Below are 22,547 nucleotides of genomic sequence, written 5' to 3'. Positions count from 1 at the left end.
AGGCAGGACACTGAAGTCCTAAGCTGCCAGGGCAGGAAAGCAGGGGCAGAAGTAGTCTGGGCACATCAGGTGGCAGCTCCCAGGGGGGTTCTACTGTGATGATTGGATCACAGTAACTTCCTGGGAACTGCCACCTGGAGGACCTTTGAAAACATATGTGCCTTTTCCTTAGGGATTATTCATCGGTTTGGGACACAGGGGAAGGGGTATGCCCAGCAGCCGCAATCTTCTCTTGATCTGAGTACTCTTTGTTCAGCAACTGGAAATTAAAAAAAGTCCCAGTCTCCTACCACAAACAAGTGCAGTCATGTGTGACAGAATTAAAATGGACCTTATGGAATCCATGGACCACAGCTGAAAATGAAATGCTGCCCATTTATTGCACAACCATGAAGCAACAATTAATGCAAATCTAATTCTTCCAATGATGAAGTGCAGCAAAGGATAAAAATACTTACTTAAGTGCGGATTGACTGGAGCTGGAAGAAAGACAGAGAAGAAGACAATTAATGTCATTTGAAAGCCTTTTTAAAACCAGTACTCTACTTATCCTACACCTTCCTTGGGGGCCGTGTAAGAACACTGATGATTGCACATGGTTAGGGTCAGCACAACAGCCACTGTCCTGCTCTTTAACGATCTAAAGACTTCAGCACTTCCCAGGGATGAGCACGCTCTTCCACAGAAATCTCAGCGCACACAGTCAGGCATCAAACCTCGACCCTCACACTTAGTTTAAGGAAGAAAAGTAGCTGTCCAGCTAGCAGCAGGCTGATGTCCTATTGCTGAAGCCAACACATAATAGAAAATGGGTAAAACTGAGTGTGCAGAGGGTTCATATTAGACTCTGTTCATCCCTTAATGTGGGGTGCTAGCAGCACACTGGCCCTCTGGATTACAGGGAATTTCACCTGTAACGAATCCATTCTCATGGGTTTAAAAATGCTGCCATGTGAAATGTCAACACAGCCTAAATCCCACTTCCTATCTGACTGGTTCAGGTTTCTTTAAATGCAGGGTGCAAAGGGGAGGGGCGGGAGGCTCAGGATCCCTCCCGGCTGCTGACCAGAGCTGGGTAGCGCAGCAACAGAGCCCCTTCCCAGCAGGCATGATGGAGGGGCAGCCAGGCCAAATTTCAGTGGTGTTGCAATCCTGTGTGCCCCCCCTCCCCCTTTGCAGTCCTTTCAGGGCCATGGGCAACAGGCACCCCTAGCCTCTGGGAGGAGTGGAGGAGCGGGACCTGGGCATCTCAGCCTCCAGGAGGGTTTGGAAGATTGGATCTGGGCTTTTGATGCTTCCTGGGGAAGTGGAGATGCAGACAGAGGATGCAGTCAAGGGCTCCCAGAACTGCCTGGCCCCTCTTGGGGATGCTGTCTGTCAGCCTGACCATCTCTCCGTGTGAGACCATGGGTTTGGGTGTGGGGCAGGGAGACTGCAGGGCTGGGTGCAGTGGGGAGAGCTCATGGCTGGGTGGGGGACAGCAGGAGGAGTGTGTGGAGCTGTGGGTGCAGAGAGGACAGCATGCGTTTTTGGTGCAAAGGCAGCATGAGAGAGCTCGGGGCTGGGAGGCGGGAGGGGGAAGAGTGTGGGGCTGGCGAGAGGTCTGGGCCTCCTCCTTAGGAAAATTCCAGTTGGGCCCATATTTAAGTTTTATATCAGAAAAACATGCTGGCAAACAAACAGAACTTGTGGCATTCCCCAAAGCACCCATCTGACTTTCAGACAATAGCAGGGGGAACATACAGAATTTCTTTTTCAACAGAGATGAAGTAATGTAAATAAAGTATTCTATTCCAAAAACCAGTACATGCCACTTCTATGTATATCACTGTTCACTAGTTACATTATATACTTACTTTTATAACAATAAAGGATTGACAATGATTGGCCAGGATATTAATAAAATACAGTTCTGAAATGTACTATCCCAGTGTCCTCTCTATGATCTTCCAGGTACAATATATGCATATCAGAGAAGGATTATAAACTTGGAAGGTTAAGGCAGTAATTTTATAAAATATTACAGTAATTACTCTGCTAATCCCCACAGAGCCAAAGTAGGACGATAAGGCACAGTGATTTTAAGTCTCAGAGAATGGTAGATAAACTTGGTTGTGTGGTTCATAGATCTGTGGTGTAATTGCTTTGAACTCCTTTGGATCCATACCCCTTTTCCCATCTATAATTCTACAATTCCACAATGTCGTATTTTGAAATCAGAATGACAAGTTCCTACTTAATGGAGTAGGGATGAAATTCACCCCTGCCGAGAGGGTCAGCACCATGCCTGTGCATCACTGAAGACCTCAAAAATAAGGCTGACGTGGGAATTAGATGGTGCATAGGCCATATGCTGGCCCTGCGCACAGGAGAGGATTTCAGCTGGGTTATTTAGGAAATAGAGACCTGTTCCTGTAATCATGAGGGATTGTGGGTTTAGGCCCGGAATCAGAAAGGGACAATTATCTAAAGAAACTGTGCAATCTACTTCTGGCTCCAAATGATGTTTGATGAAACCTTGTAACCCTATTGTACTGTATATATGCAGATGAAGGCTTTGTTAATAGCAGACTTCTACCCAGTTATTGATCCATGTGTTGATACTGTTAGCCACCTGCTCTGTTTATGGACATAAACACTTTGCTTCTCACCTTCCCTCATGAGTTATACTTAGTTGCAGATACAACCTGACACTTAAAAAAACCCCTCCATTTAGTAGCTCTGCCATTTTATCTCACTTCACCTAAAAGAATGATCTGTGATTTGCCAGAGGAACTTAGTCGTTAACTTCCATTAGATAACCTCACATGCATTTGTTAAAAAAAAAAAAAAATTACCTTTCACTCTTCGAGAAACCTTCATTTTGTGTGCTTCTTGAGTGGCTGAACTCAGAATTAGCTGAAATTGCTAGAAGCTGCATTTAGTGACGCTTGCTTTGTAATTGTACAGAGAAGCTTTTATAGAAACTATCATTAGTGGGTCACCTTGAGCCATGCTCGTGAGACTGCTCAGAGTACAGCAACTAAACCAAAAAGGGCTGGCTGCCACGCAAGCTTCAGCTCAGACTGATTGACAAAAGCAGAACAACAAATTAAGCTATGGTTAGGCTGAACTTATTGACACATGGTGAACTGGCAAAAAAGCACTCTCCTAAGTAATGCAGCAAGTAGCTATAAAACAGGGGAAGATGATTCTCAAATTCTCATTTCTGAAAGGTCAGATTGCTGTGTGAGCCAGAAGTAGTAAGTAAAATTAGCCATGAAAGGAAACTAATGGATGACTGAAGAACTACATTCCTGAGGTTGAGTTTGAACTGTCTAGAAATTTTTAAAGTTCAGCGTTATAACCATTCTTTGGTGAGCTTAAACTCAAAAAGGAAGCCTACAAGAAGTGGAAATTTGGACAGCTGACTAGGAAGGAGTATAAAAATATTGCTAGAGCATGCAGGGGTGTAATAAGGAAGGCCAATCAGAGATGCAGCTAGCAAGGGATGTGAAGGGTAACAAGAAGGGTTTCTACAGGTATGTTAGGAACAAGAAAAAAGGTCAGGGAAAGTGTCGGACCCTTACTGAATGCGGAAGGCAACATAGTGACAGATCATGTGGAAAAAGCTGAAGTACTCAATGCTTTTTTTGCCTCGGTCTTCACAGACAAGGTCAGCTCCCAGACTGCTGCACTGGGCAGCACAGTATAAGGAGGAGGTGAGCAGCCCTCAGTGGCGAAAGAACAGGTTAAGAACCATTTAGAAAAGCTGGACGTGCACAAGTCCATGGGTCCAGATCTAATCATCCAAGGTTGCTGAGGGAGTTGGCTGATGTGATTGCAGAGCCATTGGCCATTATCTTTGAAAATTTGTGGTGACCGGGGGAGGTCCCAGATGATTGGAAAAAGGCAAATATAGTGCCCATATTTAAAAAAGGGAAGAAAGAGAACCCAGGGAACTACAGACCGGTCAGCCTCACTTCAGTCCTGGCAAAATCATGGAGCAGGTCCTCAAGGAATCCATTCTGAAGCACTTGGAGGAGAGGAAGATGATCAGGAATAGTCAACATGGATTTACAAAGGGCAAGTCATGCCTGACCAACCTGTTTGCTTTCCAGGATGGATAACTGGCTCTGTGCATATGGGGAAAGCAGTGGATATGATATATCTTGACTTTAGCAAAGCTTTTGATATGGTCTCCCACAGTATTCTTGCCAGCAAGTTAAAAAAGTATGGATTGGATGAATGGACTATCAAATGGATAGAAAGCTGGCTAGATTGTCTGGTACAATGGGTAGTGATCAACGGCTCAATGTCTAGTTGGCAGCCGGTATCAAGCAGAGTGCCCCAGGAGTCAGTCCTGGGGCCGGTTTTGTTCAACATCTTTATCAATGATCTGGATGATGGGATTAATTGCACCCTCAGTAAATTCGCAGATGACACTAAACTGGGGGGAGAATTAGATAAACTGGAGGGTAGGGATAGGGTCCAGAGTGACCTAGACAAATTGGAGGATTGGGCTAAAAGAAATCTGATGAGGTTCAACAAGGACAAGTGCAGAGTCCTGCACTTAAGATGGAAGAATCCCATGCACCGCTACAGGCTGGAGACTGACTGGCTAAGTGGCAGTTCTGCAGAAAAGGACCTGGGGATGACAGTGGACGAGAAGCTGGATATGAGTCAACAGTGTGCCCTTGTTGCCAAGAAGGCCAATGGCATATTGGGCTGCATTAGTAGGAGCATTGCCAGCAGATTGAGGGAAGTGATTATTCCCCTCTACTTGGCACTGGTGAGGCCACAGCTGGAGTATTGCATCCAGTTTTGGTCCCCCCAGTACAGAAAGGATGAGGACAAATTGGAGAGAGTCCAGCAGAGGGCAACAAAAATGATTAGGGGGCTGAGGCACATGACTTACGAGGAGAGGCTGAGGGAACTGGGATTGTTTAGTCTGCAGAAGAGAATGGGGTGGGGGAATTTGATAGCAGCCTTCAACTTCCTGAGGGGGGGTTCCAAAGAGGATGGAGCTCAGCTGTTCTCAGTGGTGGCAGATGACAGAACAAGGAGTAATGGTCTCAAGTTGCAGTGGGGGAGGTCTAGGTTGGATATTAGGAAAAACTTTTTCAGTAGGAGGGTGGTGAAGCACTGGAATGTGTTACCTAGGGAGGTGGTGGAATCTGTTTCCTTTGAGGTTTTTAAGGTCAGGCTTGACAGAGACCTGGCTGGGGTGATTTAGTCGGGGATTGGTCCTGCTTTGAGCAGGGGGTTGGACTAGATGACCTCCTGAGGTCTTTTCCAACACTAGTTGTCTATGATTCTAGTCAGTTCATCCTGACTCTAGCTGATCTGACTGCTTTATAAAGAAAGCATTCTCAGAACAGAAAGAATTGTGATAAAACTATTTGACTCTGCTGGATCCTCTGTGTCTGTTCTGTTAGATTTTTACCCCAGGCATGTGGGCATAAACCACACTTTAATTTCGAGACCTTATTTCTGGTAATCCTTGTCCATGTAGATTACGCCACACAAACCTTGGCAGAGAGTAAAAAAAAAATCCTTTTCACATTCAACAGGCGATTCTCTCTCAGTATAAAACCTATGTAAAAGCCTATTTAAATTTACCACAAATTCTTCCCAAATTAAAAACTTGATTAAGGAACAATTGAGGTGCCCTTATGTGCTAGTGCGAAGAACACAAAAATTACACTCATTGGCGGGGATGTTGTGAAGACTAAAAGTATAATTGAGTTAAAAAAATAACGGGGTAAGTTCATGGAGGACAGGTCCATCTATGGTATTAGCCAAGATGGTCAGGGATGCAACCCCACGCTCAATCAATTACCCTGTTCTGCTCATTGCCTCTAACGCACCTGGCATTGGCTACTCACGGAAGTCAGTTTACTGGGTAGATGGATGATTCGTCTGACCCAGTATGGCTGTTCTTAGAGAAATCATTAAAAAAACAAGCAATAATTTTGGACATCAATAGCTAAGGTTAAATATACTATATTTTCAGCTGCTTGATTATATTTTTTATTATTGGTACGATAATTTGAGATTGGTGAGAAACAGTTTTCCTGTCCAATGTAAATGTTTGAGATATCGAAAAAAATTTCCATCTTAAACTGGGACAAAAAGTCTAAATCTTCAAAATTTTTGCACACCAAAAATCTGAACAAAGTTTTGGTTCAGGTCAATCAAAATGTTTGGTTTTGATTCTGACTTTTCTCTCTCTTTTTAAAAACATTTTTTAGTCTAAATTTACTAAATTTTTTAAATGAAAAGTTGTTTCAACTGAAACTTCCAAAACTTCCCAATTTGAAAATGTGGAAATGAGATTTTACCCAAAACCTTTTCCAGTAGGGACAGTCATTGAAATGGATCCTGTTCTTCAAAGAGGAGGGTTTTTTTAGACAAACTGGCATTTTTCAGTGAAAAAATGGTGTGTTGAAAATTTCCTGATCAGCTCGTATTACAATAGTGCATAAAGGCCCCCAGGATCTGATAGTATTAGGCAATCCACATACACATGGTTAGAAAGAGCCCTTGCTCCAAAGAACATGAAATCTCAATATGAAGAGCAAAAAAAAGGAGAAAGGGAATATTAAGCCAATTAAGCTAAGAGACACAAAAGAAACCAGTCATGGCTGACAATCTGCCCTATTAATTGTAACACCTAACTTAACATGATCCTTTTAACACACACCCGCATACTGGAATTTTCTGTTTGCACACCCCAAAAATGGTCTTAATTTTGTGCTGTAGTGCTGCTCTGTAACCTTCTTATATAAGGTCCCAATCCTGAAACTGGATCCATGAGGCTGGATCTTTGCACCCATCTGGGGTCTGAGCTGATCTCAGGATCGAGGCATGCAATAATGATATACTTTTCTAACCTACATAAAAGTCACTATTTTTTAAAAAAATTAACATTTAGCCTATGGAAATTTAAGTGTTGGAGTAGTAACTGACAGCCTCATATGGCAGACCATTCTTGTTGTGTACAGGTGTACCAGGAGTCCCATTCTATATACACTGAAGAAATACTGCCCGTTGCTTTTGGAGTGGTAAGAAGCAGCTCCGTTTGCAACTTTAATTGCTGCTTAAGAATTATTATAATTTTTTTTTTACATAGGAAGATGTATAAAGAAAGTGTGTGTTCAGATTTGAAATGGAGTTACTGAACATTCAGAGATTTTATAGTTGTCTTTTACCATACCAGCCTACATGGATTTACGTGAAATGATGAAGATGATCCTTAAAATTGTTACTACAAGACATATTTGTACTGCACTAGCGTACACAGTCGATTAGTGCTATTTAAATTGATGTGATTGTGTTTACTTGGTGTACTGAATGTTCTCTTGCAGAATAATATATGCATCTAATAAGTGATTCGTCAATCATATCATTCATACTATGCTGATTTTTCTTTTCTCCATGCCACAGTGGAGAGAAGGTGGAAAACAAAGCATGTGTACACACTTTTGATTGATAGTATCCAGGTACTAGCGTGTTTTCCCTTTTTTTGTCTATACCTAAAAGTATGGGTTAGGAGGCGAAGATATTTTTTTAAAAACACATCACTGAGATTTTCCTAATTATATAGTTTCCACATTTCGGACAATCATTCAAACAGCTCCTAACAGAAAAGCTCATTGAAAGTTGCATGTGTTTGTATTGGAGCAATGTAAATGTTAATCTGCAGTTGCTGGTTTCATTCACGCTGTGCTGTGCTCTGTAACTACTCCCATATTAGATTAACTTCATACTATTTGATAGTAAATATAGAAGTCACCAGAATAGGTTCAGATTCCAGTGCATTCGTTGTAGCCACGAACAACTGTGACACAACTTGTGCATTTGTAGATGAAATGCAGATTTTTCACCGTTTAATATTTAAAATGGTAAAAGGCAACAAGAAATGCCACAACATCAACAGATATAAACATGAAAAATATTAATCTCAATATATGTCGATACAGTTATTCCAGTTGTTCAGCAATGAACTTGCTGATGGGGATATCTTCAATGGCAAATTCACTGATGGTGCTAACTTTCCAGGCCAGAGATGGATCCAACTCATAATGAGGAAATTTCATCTGTAAAAAGTATGTTTTACTTCATTGCCTGCAGACCTGTACAAATGTGTGGTTATAAAGCAGCTGAGAAACTGCGGGTGGAAATTTCATGATGGACTGCATTATTTTGAATGGGAATATTTTGAAAACACAGGAAAATTATGATCACCTAGCCTATAATACTCTTTGGGCTAGATCTCCAGCTCGTGCAAACCAGCATAGCTTCACTAAGGGCTGGTCTTCACTCAGGGAGATCGACCCTGCTGCAATCGATGCAGCAGGGACTGATTTAGTGGGTCTAGTGAAGACCCGCTAAATCGACAGCAGAGCACTCTCTGCTCGATCCCGGTACTCCAGCTCTCCGAGAAGAGTAAGGGAAGTCAACTGGAGAGCATCTCCCACTGATGCAGTGTGGTGAAGACACCGGGGTAAGTCGACCTAAGCTACATCAACTCCAGCTACATTATTCATGTAGCTGGAGTGCGTAACTTAGGTCGACTTACCCCCATAGTGAAGACAAGCCAGGGATGGTATGTCTATTTGCACTAGTTGAAGAGTTAGCCCTTCAATCCCCAATTTACCACAAATCTCTTTAAAAACCCTTATTCTAACCTAAGTCAAGCATACCTATTTAAAGACAAATCAGATGCTTCAATAAAAATTTAGAGGGGTTTTGAAAATAGGGCTTTTTAATGTCAGCCTGATGCAAGCCTTACCTGTGGAATGACTACCGCCACTTGATAATAAAATACAGACATTTTGAAGTCGTCGGGAGATTGAACAGCACACCAAAATCATACATTTGTTTACATTTTAAGGCTCTGGGAATGGAAAAGAATGCTTGGGAAAGAGAGGGATTGATAGTACTTGAGACGTGCATAGTACTGGTGCGTATTATACAAACATCTGGCAATATACCTGAATCCTGGGACTTGCAATATCTTAGGGATTCCAACCCTGAGTTTTCCTTTGAGCAGATAATACTACCTGTGTTAAATTGTGCGATATATTGGAAAGCTTTGCAAAATCGGGAGTTACGTTCAAGCTGCCAAGGTAATTTGTACTTGTAACCTATGATAGGGTTTGGATTTAGGTGGAAGGAAGGAAAGTTGGTGCACTAACCCAATAGGCTCCTGGTTTAAGTCAATGGGAAGTGAGGGCTGTTGGACTCTTGCAGGATCCAGGCCCTGGTCCCAGTAAATGGTGCATTTAAAATCAGTCTGTTCTGTTTTTACTTTTCTGTAGTTCACTGACGGCTTTTTAACCAATGTGAATTATAGATACTCTACCTCTGAAACAACATACTGTCTCTGCAAACTGGATATATTTTTTTCATGCATGTCTCTCAGTTTTTATGAAACTAGAGTTTCACATTTTAACTCTTTGCTGGTAGCCAGAAGTCTGCTATCTCTGCACTGAAAGGAAATCAATTTCTATAACTCATGAGGGCACAGAAGCAAAATACATGATGAAAATTGCTTGTTGATTCTTGAAAACTTTCCAACAACTGTTAAAGGGTGAAACTGGCTCTATGTGGAGTCAACACACAGACAATACAGGGGATGGATCACCTGATGATTCTCTGTTTTGTTCATTCCTTCTGGGACACCTGACATTGGCCACTGTCGGCAGACAGGATACTGGGATAGATGAACCTTTGGTCTGACCCAGTATGGCCATTCTTATGTTCTAATGATACACTATTTAAACCCAACGTAAGCCCTCAAAGTAGGATTTAAGTTGTGCACTGCCCTTCTGTTCCCCCTCTGTACACCTGGTTCAGCTCAGTTCAAAGAAAAATGCAGCAAACAGCTCTAGCATCTCTAATTAGAATGAGTCTGATCTGCATTTTATTCTGGATAAAATAAAAAGTGAGTAAAAATATAATTAGCCTGATGATAAATATATAATATACTAAGAGATGTAGGTTACCAATCATAGAGCTCACAATGGAATACTAATATATTAGTGTGAGAATTAAACCTACAGTATGTTTCAATAAGAAATGTCCAAAGAGATGATGTGAGAAACATAGGCTGGCACTGCTGGAATCCAGGATATGTTCCTCTTGGAGACAGAATGCAACTCAACACACACTTGATTAAAAGTATATTGAAAATCTTACGATTCCAATGTGTCCCTGCTTGGCCAGATGCCCCAAAGAACAAACATTTGCAGTGAAAAGAGCTTTGCAAATTGTTACCTTAATTGTCCTTTCTAGCCACGTTCCCTCTGCTCTTATTTTAATTCCTGGATAATATTTACGATTTATCATCTACATTTATGTGGACTTGCTGCTGTGAAATGCATCCTGTCAGCCTGTTAACAACATCTCTAGGAATCAAGCGTTTTGAGGTTATAAATATAAAACACGACACTGGGATAAATGTGTGAGATCTCATTATTTTATGGCTGAATCTAGTACACCTTGGAAATAAAGCTTTATAATAGGTGTGCTGAGACAATTGTTATGATAATGGTGCTCAGACACACCCCATGTTTGAAGTGCACGAAGGGTTAACTATCTTGAGTTCTACTTTAAAGGAAAGCAACTTGAGATTTATCCTGTTGATTTGCAGCCTATTCATGATCTTTAAAACTGCAAAGCTGCAGATACCGGCATCAATAGCGCTGAATCGCGCTCCAAAACTAATGTACCCATCTTGCATAGAATGCAAACGGCTTGTTTTCTGCTGGGTGGTTTGATTTTGCAACAGGTACTTCGTCAGCACATTTGAAATGCGTGTGTATTTCATTCAAATCTGTATTAGTGACAGATCTGAGAACAAAATTCCCTCCAGCAGAAACATGCCGTTTCTGTTGCAGGAAGGAGGTGTTTCTGCCAGTGCAGGGCTAGACACTTCAGTTGACTTAACAAGTCAGCAAAATCCTGAATTCAGCAAGTGACCTTGTGGGGCGTGCGGTGTGTTTGCCTCTAGCACACTGCCACAGCTAATCCTTGAAACAACCTCTTGTGCTCCACAGGCGACAGGCACTGCCAGATGAGCCCAAGGGGAGATGAGCTAACCACCCATAAGTTGGATGCTGCTCTTTGCATTTGTCAGAAGAGGAAGGATGATCCAGGAGTTAAGCAGCTAGCCTGGGACTCAGGAGACCTAAGTGACCTAAGCTTTGATTAGTTCATACCTTGGGACACAAATACATTGCTTAGACAACTACTTTCTGCAAAATGCAAAACCCCTAAGCTTGGCTCATCTTGTGAGCAGGGTAGCTGTCCGGAATTGGAAAGTACAAATATGTGCCTGTGGAATCAATATTTTGGGGTGTCTCATTTCATTTCTTTGGTTGATATTAACACACTATTAAATTATTTGCACTGGAATTGAGCGTGGCGGAGCTAATAATTGATCATGAATAATCTTTTTGATAAATGTAGCGTATTTTTCTTTTCATGAATTGTGCACAAGCCGCTTACAATTTTCTCAGATAGGTTCATTATTCAAAATTATTTGACAACTAATTTCCAGGAGTAATTCTTGGTCTGCAGATTGCCTCTGAGCCGTCTATTATAGTTGGTATCCAAAATGGAGCTCTCTCAAGATTTTATATAGCTCTGGCCATTGTGCTAGCTAGCTGCTAAAGCGTCTCGGAATTACGTTGCCTAGTTGTGACTCGACACGTCACATGCCATCTGTTTCCTGTTTGGACGAGGGTAACAGAGAATCAGGGTTCTAATGTTCACACTTGCGTTTCCAAACTTTTAAATTCCCTTCTTACAAAGCTCCTCCAATATGTGCTTAAATTTACTTCATTTTTTTCAGTTAAAAATCCTTCCAGTCATTGGGCCAGGTCCTCAGCCGGTATTATTTTGGCCCAGCTCCACTGAGTTCAGGATTGATACTCCACATGGGCATATTGTCCTTTCATTATGATATTTACAGAGGGAAAGGGAAACAAACAGGAAAAGAGAATTCAATTCATTAAACAAATATTCACAAAAAAACTAAGGTTTTTGTGCAGGTCTAAGAGTCAAACGTTAGCAATATTTGGAGATTTCCAAAAAACAAAGGCTATAGCAATCCAAAACCCAACTAGATTCATGTGGGCAGTCTTCTGTGTCCACGTGGCAGCTGCAGGTCACTGTGGGAAGACGCTTGCACTTGCCCTGAACTAGAGCTCGTCAGAATTTTGTAGTTGAAACATTTTGTGAGTAAAAGAAGCTGTTTTCGTCAAAACCGAAATGTTTAAAAAAGTGTCAAGTTTGACAACATGTTGCTTAGAAAAAGTTCCAAAATGAAATGCTTTGACATTTTCTGAAAGGAATGGAGGACTTGTGGCACCTTAGAGACTAACCAATTTATCCCATGAGGTGAGCTGTAGCTCATGAAAGCTCATGCTCAAATAAATTTGTTTGTCTCTAAGGTGCCACAAGTATTCCTTTTCTTTTTGCGGACACAGACTAACCCGGCTGCTCCGCTGAAATCTGAAGGGAATGTTTACACTTTGTTTTGAAACAACTTTTTGCAATGAACTTCATTGTTTTTCTATAAAAAAAAAGTTTTAAAAGGTTGAAAATTGAACAAAGTATCTAGATTTTACCTAAATGAAATGTTTCAATCTACTCAGAATGTTTTCTTCTGAATTGTGTTTCATGAGAAATTTCAATTTGGGGGGGGGCGGGAGCTTTGTTCCACTTTGGAATGGGGAAAAAAATGGAGATTGTGGAATTTCCAGGGAAATCGAAAATGCTATAGCGGCCCAGCTCTACGCAGAGCAGCACCCTTCCTGCAGGCACAAGGCTCTGCCTGTGACGATCTAATTGCTGTATCGAGGCCTTAGACATAATTCTACCTATTTGTTCAATTTCATAGTGTCATAGAAATGTAGGACTGGATAGGACCTTGAGAAGTCATTGTCCAGCCCCCTGTGCTGAGGCAGGACTAAGGAAACCCAGGCCATCCCTGTCAGATATTTGTCCAATCTGTTCTTAAAATCTTCTAATGATGGGGATTCCACAACCTCCTTTGGAAGCCTGTTCCAGAGCTTAATTATCCTTATAGTTGGAAAGCTTTTCCTAATATCCAACCTAAATTTCCCTGGATGCAGATTTAGCTCATCAGTACTTGTCCTACCCTCCGTGGACATGGAGAACAACTGATCACGATCCTCTTTATCGCAATCTTTAAAATATTCAACGACTTATCAGCTTCTCCCCAGTCTTCTTCTCTCAAGACTAAACATGGCCAGCTTTTTGTTTGTTTGTTCGTTTAAGCTTTTCCTCATAGGTCAGGTTTTCCAAATCTTTTATAATTTTTGTTGCTCTCCTTTGGATTCTCTCTAATTTGATCACATCTTTCCCAAAGTGTGGCACCTAGGATTGGTTACAATACTTCAGCTGAGACCTCACCAGTGCCAAATAGAGCAGGACAATTACCTCCTGTCTTACCTACAACACTCCTGTTAATACACCCCAGGATGATATTACTTTTTCACAACTGCATCACATTGACGACTCATATTCAATTTGTGATCCATGATAACCCCAGATCCTTTTTAAGCAGTACTACTGCCTAGTTCACCATTTTGTATTTGTTCATTTGATTTTTTTTCTTCCTATGTGTAGTACTTTGCATGTGTCTTTATTGATCTTCACCTTGTTTATTTCAGACCAATTCACCAATTTGTCAAGGTTGTTCTGAATTCTAATCCTGTCCTTCTAAATGCTAGCAACCCCTCCCTGGTTAGTGACATCTGCAAATTTTAAAAGTGTCTTCTGCATTCCACTATCCAAGGTATTAATGAAAATATTGAACAGTACTGGACCCAGAACGGACCCCTGCAAGACCTAACTAGATATAATCCATCAGTTTGGCATCGGACCATTGATAATTACTCTTTGAGCATGATTATACAGCTTACAGTGACAGGAACTAAATTTTGCTCTTAACTGCACATTACCAGTTACATTAAACTGTGTGACCCATATTCCAGTATGTCTCCTGTTACCATAACGTCTCCTTACCACTATATTTGATGACACGGATGGTTGAATCTCCCTCCCCAAATCTGGTGATGGGAGTTAGGCGGACTTCATAGGCCTCTGGCTTGATCAGCTCAGTCAGGTTGTATGTAATTAACTCTCCTTTCTGAATGTTTCCGTTTACCGTGATCTCCTGTTCCCACCAACGCTGTTGTCCAGCCTGAAATCAGAAGAATCATGGAAAGATTGGAGCTTTTGGCACAAACTGCCACCCTTTCATTCTGGAAATGGAGCACAGTGGTCTGCAGAAGCTTCATTTGCTTGATTAGCTCTAGATAAGAACACAAAATCTTTCCTATGCCACCTAACACATAAAAGACCCATTTTTTATAACTAATGGATCTTTTAATTGAGGTTGCAGAGATAATGGACCTTTGCAATCTGCAGGCAAATAAGTTACTTCCATTCTCTCCACCTACCTTTCCTATGCATCAAACTCCTCATTGCATTCTGTGTTGTACCACATCTGCTCCTATCAAATATCACATAACTACAGATCTTTCAGAGTACCATGAAAGCAACCACGCATTTTCAGTTTTTCCATCTTAAAAATTTTCTAATACATCAGGGAAAGAGGCCTAATGCAAGGCACTAAGGACCAGAGTTTTAAAAGAAATTAGTTGCCTAAAACTGCAGATAGGCGTGTAGATGCTTTTGAAAATCCCGCTAGCACCTCTTTGCATCGTTAGGCACCTAGATACCTTTGAAATTCCGGCCTTAAGTTCTAGATTTAACTGAGAGAAGCAGGTTAAAGAATGTTTAAAATGTGCCCTCTTTTAAAAATCTCCTGTTCAGCTGATGAGCTCAAAGGTCCCAAATTTGTGGGCACTTATAGTCCTTGACATCCATTCACAGTGTGGCTGTATCCTGAAAACAGACTACATATGAAGATACCTTTCTGCCTGGTAGACATTCTCCCAATGTGTATTTCGAATCACACCAGCTGACTGCAGTGACAAAAGTAAGTTCCTTTGCCTAGAACTGCTTGGAAATTTTCTATGAAACTCAGTTTTGTTGGAAAGTGCCAATTTGATAGAGTGAAATGTTCTGCCGAATCTATTACAGACGTGACAAAACACAGGCAAGTTTTCCTGCCTTGCTCTCAGCTTCAGGGCATGGAGTGGAACAGAACTGGGTGCTCTGCCTTCTCACTTCCCCCTAATCTCCAGGGGATGGGCAATGCCTCTCTGACTCCTGGAGCTGGAGGGGTGGCATGGAGTTAGAGCACCTGAAGACAGCTGGAAAGCTGAAAATTTCAGTTTCTGGTCTCCTGAAATGGAGTTTTCCTGAAACTCCTTTCTGTGAACATTTTGCCTTTTTAATGCTTTGTCCCTGCTTCAGGATGAAACTTTTATTCAAAAACATGAACATTTTTGAGGAAAGGGATTCCTGCTTTTAGGCCAGCTCTCCTTACTCCTTTTCTGCCTGCAGAGCTCTCAGCCATGGCAGAGTGAGCGGAGTTCCATTCCTCCTCGTCAAGAGCATTGCTCCTTCAGGCCCAGTCAGGTGCCCCTCTGCATCCCCATTCACGGCAATGATGTTGCCCATGTGTCACCTGGGGCAGAACTGAAGATAATGAGAAGGTTCAGGAGTAACAGAGCACAGTATGGCTCCCAGGGCTTTACCACTTTGTCGATGAGTAAGAAGGGAATTACCCAGCTTGACTCTCAGAGTGAGTTTGCAGAGTTGGCAGCTAGAAGAAAATGTCTTTTAGTTGTACAATGAGCACATCTGACATGGAAAAAATTGAGAGACAATTACATGACCCTACAATGTCACACTTCACAGTAGAATTACACCATAAGTCAACAGGAGTTGAGGACACTCAGCACTGCATGGGAACAGACTCCACAATTATTAACAGCCCCAGTCACCTCAGAAAGGTGGATGAACTGAAAAGAACAATGAAACATCAATATGAAGCAAATAAGGAGGAGTTGTATATATTTACACTTCATAGAGTGTACAGGAGTTACAACATCTAAATCAATAAACTTTGTCATTTTCAATGCACTTGTCCAAGAGACGAAAAATCTAAATAGAGAGAAAGTTTAATAAATACTGAATGCCACATTAGTTCATTCATGCTTTAAGTGGTTTATTAATGACCAGAAACACTCAAAGTGTACTCATGTTGGGTAGCAAAGTTATTGGATATTTCAATATTACCTGAAGAGACACTGGCTTATTACAGGCATTCTCTCCAGGCTATCAAGAACAAATCATTAAATATTTACTATCCATCCCAAAGGAACTCTGCAGGTACTATGCTGTTATAATGAGATGTTCTACTCAACTGATTCTGCTTGGCAGGTGCACTGATGTCATTAATTATTACAAACTTGTGATTATAGAACTTCATGTTTATTAAAAACAACACCCCCCCTCTTTTTCCAGATTTTTAATTCAAAGCTGTTAGAAAAGGGTATACTGAAATAGTTGGGGAAATAAGCTGCTAAAGCATCACATTTGATTCCAGCAAATGATGTGAAAAGCAAATTTAAAACATTGACAGGAAGGTTTATATCTGCATCTACGGAAAAGAAAACAAGACTGGTCTATTATTAAACATACAACACAAGCCCACCTCAGATAAAAATAAGGTTGACGAACCAACAGAAAGTAAGAAAATTCGAAAGGAAGGATGGGGAGCCATTAGCTTTTTCTGCCTCCATTGAAGACTGTGGGGGCAGAGCATTAGATTCCGAGGGAACTGAGTTAGGCCAATGCTGAGCACTTTGGAAAAATCTCATGCTAAGGTTCTGACCCTGCTCATGTTTAGGCTTCAGTGGGACTGCTCCCGAGTTAAGGTATGCACGTGTGAAATGTTGGGGGGAGGGGAGGAATAAAAACAATGGTGGTCAATTAAGAAAAAGATGGAAGGAGAGAGAGACTGAAAGGTTTAAAACAAAGTATACATAAGAGGAGCAGTATTTTCTATTAACGGTTGAAGTTCTGCTGTTTATTACAAATGCAGTGTGTACAGTATATGGCACTCTACTTGTTAAAATACGTCCTCTTACGACAATGCTCTCCACTGAAAAGGTAGCTTTGCAATGGGAGCTCCTGCGGGAGAAAGATTATTGATGTCGTAGCAGTGTCCAGAAGCCCATTAACACACGATCTGTTCATTCGTGGGGGTCTGTCATTAGAAACCAGCAGCTAAGGCAGAGTACAGCAGCAAAAGCAGCAATTTCATAGTAGCTTATGACAAATGACTACCACAAGAAAGGCTGGTTTTAAACTGCAGCCGTGAAGAGACGTAGTCTAATTAGTCCTTTCCTGTGCCTGGATCAGACAGGGAAAAAGGGTATTTCACTCTCAAAATTGATTATATATTCCAGTAAGGGCAAACTGAAATTAACGTTATACGGAAAGGTCTTTAACGTTATACGGAAAGGTCTTTCTCTGCATGTCTTGTTGCTCTTGTGTAACTTACTTAAACAAAATGCGGCAATGCAGCTCTTTGTTTGTAATTAGTCTGAGGGTATGTCATCACTACGAGATCAGGTCGAATTTATAGAAGTCAGTTTTTTAGAAATCGTTTTTATATATTCGAGTGTGTGTGTCCCGACACAAAATGCTCTAAGTGCATTAAGTGCATTAACTTGGCAGAGTGCTTCCACAGTACCGAGGCTAGCGTCAACTTCCGGAGCATTGCACTGTGGGTAGCTATCCCACAGTTCCCGCAGTCTCCGCCGCCCATTGGAATTCTGGATTGAGATCCCAATGCCTGATGGGGCTAAAACATTGTCGCGGGTGGTTCTGGGTACATGTCGTCAGGCCCTCCCTCTGTGAAAGCAACGGCAGACAATTGTTTCGCGCCTTTTTTCCTGAGTTACCTGTGCAGACGCCATACCACGGCAAGCATGGAGCCCGCTCAGCTCACTGTCACCGTATATCTCCTGGATGCTGGCAGACATGGTACTGCATTGCTACACAGCAGCAGCAACCCATTGCCTTGTGGCAGCAGACAGTGCAATAGGCCTGAAAACCATCCTCATCGTGTCTGAGGTGCTCCTGGCCGCCTCGGTAATGTCGGTCAGGAGCGCCTGGGCAGACATGGGTGCAGGGACTAAATTAGGAGTGACTCGACCAGGTCATTCTCTTTAGTCCTGCAGGCAGTCCTATTGTACCATCTTATGGTGAGCAGGCAGGAGATGAGGATGGCTAGCAGTCCTACTGCACCGTCTGCTGCCATAGATGCCAAAGATGTAAAAGATAGACGGAGTGGATCAAAACAAGAAATAGACCAGATTTGTTTTGTATTCATTTGCTCCCCCCCACCCCCTGAAATCAATGGCTGACAATCGTTTTCGTGAGGTCTGTCAGGGGCACCTTGAAAACTTTAATGGAGATTCAGTCCCGCCTGAAATACCAGAGGGAGGGAGAGCTTAGTGGGTTGAGCATTGGCCTGCTAAACCCAGGGGTTTGAGTTCAATCCTTGAGGGGGCCATTCTGTGTTGTTTTTGTTTCTCCTTGATGTAAAGCCTCCCCCTTTGTTGATTTTAATTCGCTGTAAGCCAACCCTGTAAGCCATGTCGTCAGTCGCCCCTCCCTCTGTCAGAGCAACGGCAGACAATCGTTCCACACCTTTTTTCAGTGCAGACGCCATACCACAGCAAGCATGGAGCCCGCTCAGATCACTTCGGCAATTAGGAGCACATTAAACACCACGCACATTATCCAACAGTATATGCAGCACCAGAATCTGGCAAAGCGATACCGGGCGAGTAGACGACGTCAGCGCGGTGACGTGAGTGATGAGGACATGGACACAGACTTCTCTGAAAGCACGGGCCCTGGCAATGCGGGCAACATGGCGCTAATGGGGCAGGTTCATGCGGTGGAACGCCGATTCTGGGCCCGGGAAACAAGCACAGACTGGTGGGACCACATAGTGTTGCAGGTCTGGGATAATTCCCAGTGGTTGCGAAACTTTCGCATGCATAAGGGCACTTTCATGGAACTTTGTGACTTTCTTTCCCCTGCCCTAACGTGCATGAATACCAAGATGAGAGGAGCCCTCACAGTTGAGAAGTGAGTGGCAATAGCCCTGTGGAAGCTTGCAATGCCAGACAGCTACCGGTCAGTCGGGAATCAATTTGGCGTGGGCAAATCTACTGTGGGGGCTGCTGTGATGCAAGTAGCCAACGTAATCAAAGATCTGCTGATATCAAGGGTAGTGACCCTGGGAAATGTGCAGGTCATAGTGGATGGCTTTGCTGCAATGGGATTCCCTAACTGTGGGGCCATAGACGGAACCCATATCCTTATCTTGGCACCGGAGCACCAAGCCGGCGAATACATAAACCACAAAAGGGGTACTTTTCAACAGTGCTGCAAGCACTGGTGGATCACAAGGGACGTTTCACCAACATCATCGTGGGATGGCCGGGAAAGGTACATGACGCTCGCATCTTCAGGAACTCTGGTCTGTTTCAAAAGCTGCAGGAAGGGACTTTATTCCCAGACCAGAAAATAACCGTTGGGGATCTTGAAATGCCTGTATGTATCCTTGGGGACCCAGCCTACGCCTTAATGCCATGGCTCATGAAGCCGTACACAGGCAGCCTGGACAGTAGTCAGGAGCTGTTCAACTACAGGCTGAGCAAGTGCAGAATGGTGGTAGAATGTGCATTTGGACGTTTAAAGGCGCGCTGGCGCAGTTTACTGACTCGCTTAGACCTCAGCGAAACCAATATTCCCACTGTTATTATTGCTTGCTGTGTGCTCCACAATATCTGTGAGAGTAAGGGGGAGACATTTATGGCAGGGTGGGAGGTTGAGGCAAATCACCTGGCCGCTGGTTATGCGCAGGCAGACAGCAGGGCGGCTAGAAGAGCAAAGGAGGGCGCGGTACGCATCAGAGAAGCTTTGAAAACCAGTTTCATGACTGGCCAGGCTATGGTGTGAAAGTTCTGTTTGTTTCTCCTTGATGAAACCCCCCGCACCTTGGTTCACTCTACTTCCCTGAAAGCTAACCACCCTCCCCTCCTCCCTTCGATCACCGCTTGCAGAGGCAATAAAGTCATTGTTGCTTCACATTCATGCATTCTTTATTAATTCATCGCACAAATAGGGGGATAACTGCCAAGGTAGCCCGGGAGGGGCGGTGGAGGAGAGAAGCACCAGAAGGGGTGGCGGAGAAGGGAAGGACACAGCCACACACCACTTTAAAAGTTTAAAACTTTAAAACTTATTGAATGCCAGCCTTCTGTTGCTTGGGCAATCCTCTTGGGTGGAGTGGCTGGGTGGCCGGAGGCCCCCCCACTGCATTCTTGGGTGTCTGGATGAGGAGGCTATGGAACTTGGGGAGGAGAACGGTTGGTTACACAGGGGCTGTAGCGGCGGTCTGTGCTCCAGCTGCCTTTCCTGCAGCTCAACCAGATGTAAGCAGAGTCAGGATGAGCTCCACCCTGACATCTGGTGGTGAGGTGTGGCAAGTTGTGGAAAAAAACTTCAGGGGCCGATCTCATTTGCATAGGCACACCCACCCCGCCTAGAATGAGGCCATAGCTGCCCAAATGGTCACTTTGGCTGCTGTGGGATCCCCAGTGTCTCTGTTATTGGGGCAGGAAGAATAAACTGTTTTTACCCTGATTATGGGAATCAAGGACAGTGGAACTGCACTTGACCTTTTGTTATGATGGAGGGACTCGCCATCAACTAAGTAGCACTCGCTAGGCAAGGGACATGGGTTCCAAAACGCTGTGAATTGAGAGAGGCTGGGGACAGGTATTAATACTTGGTGGCATGGGCCCCTTGGTGAGGGCCTTACATGCGAATTGTGCTTCCTCCTCTCTGCACTGTGGAATATCAGAGCTAATTTTGATTCCATTAGGAGTCAAGTTACAGGCTGCTGAGCTGAATTCACTTTGGGCAAATGGTGCACCAGCACTGAGGCTCCCCTACTACAAGCTGAAATCAGAAAAGAGCTGAACTTCCTAAGAGCTGAAATCACTGAGTGTTCTGTTAAGTAGTGGGGGAGCCTGAAGATATATGGTGGAGCAGTTTGCGGAACGATGAGCAGAGCAGCTGGTGGAGCAGGACGGTTTGTTGGATGCCTGGAGCAGCTCATGGGGGCAGTTGGCAGAGCGGAGCCCCATGGAGAGGTGGGGCCATCAGCTTTGGACCACGTAAGGTACCCCTTACTCCCCCACCCATTTCCACCCAGGTTGGGAGGTAAAACTCTGCAGATAAACTTTTGAACTCTGGGGCTGCCCTGACCAGGGACAGAGACTTTTGGGTTGTGGGACTTCGGGTGATTTTGGGTTGCTGGACTCAAGAACTAAAGGGAAAGGACATGCCCCAATTTGCTTGGGGTGGGTTTTTTGCTCATGGGTTGTGTTAGGAATCCTGTTGGTGGTGTTTCCCCAACATAATGCCACATTGTTTCTCTCTGTTATTAAAAGGCTTTTTGCTACACTCAGACTATGGGCTTGCGAGAGGGGAAGTATTGCCTCTTGGAGGCGCCCAGCAGGGGTGGTATATATTTGTTCCAGGTCACTGGGTTGGGGCTCGAGCCGGTTTTGCATTGTGTTATTGGAATGGAACCCGTAGATACTGAATCCGGCCCTTGTTGCTGCCAACCCTGGCAGGCAGAAGGGTTACACATATGCTGGAGCATATTAGTTTGATCCTCCAGCAGCCTCAGCATTGAATCCTGCCTCCTCTCATCATGATGCCGCCACCTTTCAGCTTCAGCCCTCTCTTCAGCCCACCACTTATTCTCCTCAGCCTGCTACCTCTCCTCCCGGTCATTTTGTGCTTTCCTGCACTCTGACATTGTCTGCCTCCACGCATTCGTCTGTGCTCTGTCAGTGTGGGAGGACAGCATGAGCTCAGAGAACATTTCATTGCGAGTGCTTTTTTTTCACCTTCTAATCTTCATTAGCCTCTGGAAAGGAGAAGATCCTGTGATCCTTGAAACACATGCAGCTGGTGGAGAAAAAAAAGGGGACAGTGGTATTTAAAAAGACACATTTTATAGGACAATGGGTACACTCTTTCATGGTAAACCTTGCTGTTAACATTACATACATAGCACATGTGCTTTCATTCCAAGGTCGCATTTTGCCTCCCCCCACGTGGCTAGTCCCTCACCCCTCCTCACTCCCCATAGCTAACAGTGGGGAACATGTCTGTTCAGCCACAGGCAAACAGCCCAGCAGGAACGGGCACCTCTGAATGTCCCCTTAAGAAAAGCACCCTATTTCAACCAGGTGATCATGAATGATATCACTCTCCTGAGGATAACACAGAGAGATAAAGAACGGATGTTGTTTGAACGCCAGCAAACATATACTGCAATGCTTTGTTCTGCAATGATTCCCGAGTACGTGCTACTGGCCTGGAGTGGTAAAGTGTCCTACCATGGTGGACAGAATAAGGCTGCCCTCCCTAGAAACCTTTTGAAAAGGCTTTGGGAGTACATCCAGGAGAGCCGTGAATGCCAGGGCAAATTAATCATTAAACATGCTTGC

The 22,547-nt window shown here is 43.4% G+C and overlaps 1 protein-coding gene across 6 annotated transcripts in view; it reads right to left on the bottom strand.

Moving 5' to 3' along the window:
* MDGA2 (MAM domain containing glycosylphosphatidylinositol anchor 2) overlaps positions 1-22,547 on the bottom strand; it is a 663,883-nt gene that overhangs the window by 32,125 nt on the left and 609,211 nt on the right. For all 6 annotated transcript variants that reach the window (XM_073350237.2, XM_073350233.2, XM_073350236.2 and 3 more), the window contains 2 exons: positions 14,044-14,221; positions 459-479 (listed from right to left, as the gene is read on the bottom strand). In XM_073350237.2, the coding sequence (XP_073206338.1) occupies positions 459-479; positions 14,044-14,221 (199 nt within the window). The remainder of the gene's footprint in view (positions 1-458; positions 480-14,043; positions 14,222-22,547) is intronic.

This window comes from Lepidochelys kempii, chromosome 6 (genome assembly GCF_965140285.1).
Source record: "Lepidochelys kempii isolate rLepKem1 chromosome 6, rLepKem1.hap1, whole genome shotgun sequence".
Classification (NCBI taxonomy): domain Eukaryota; kingdom Metazoa; phylum Chordata; order Testudines; family Cheloniidae; genus Lepidochelys; species Lepidochelys kempii.
The sequence above is the reverse complement of the archived record's forward strand: the minus strand, read 5'-3'. Positions and strand labels throughout refer to the sequence as shown.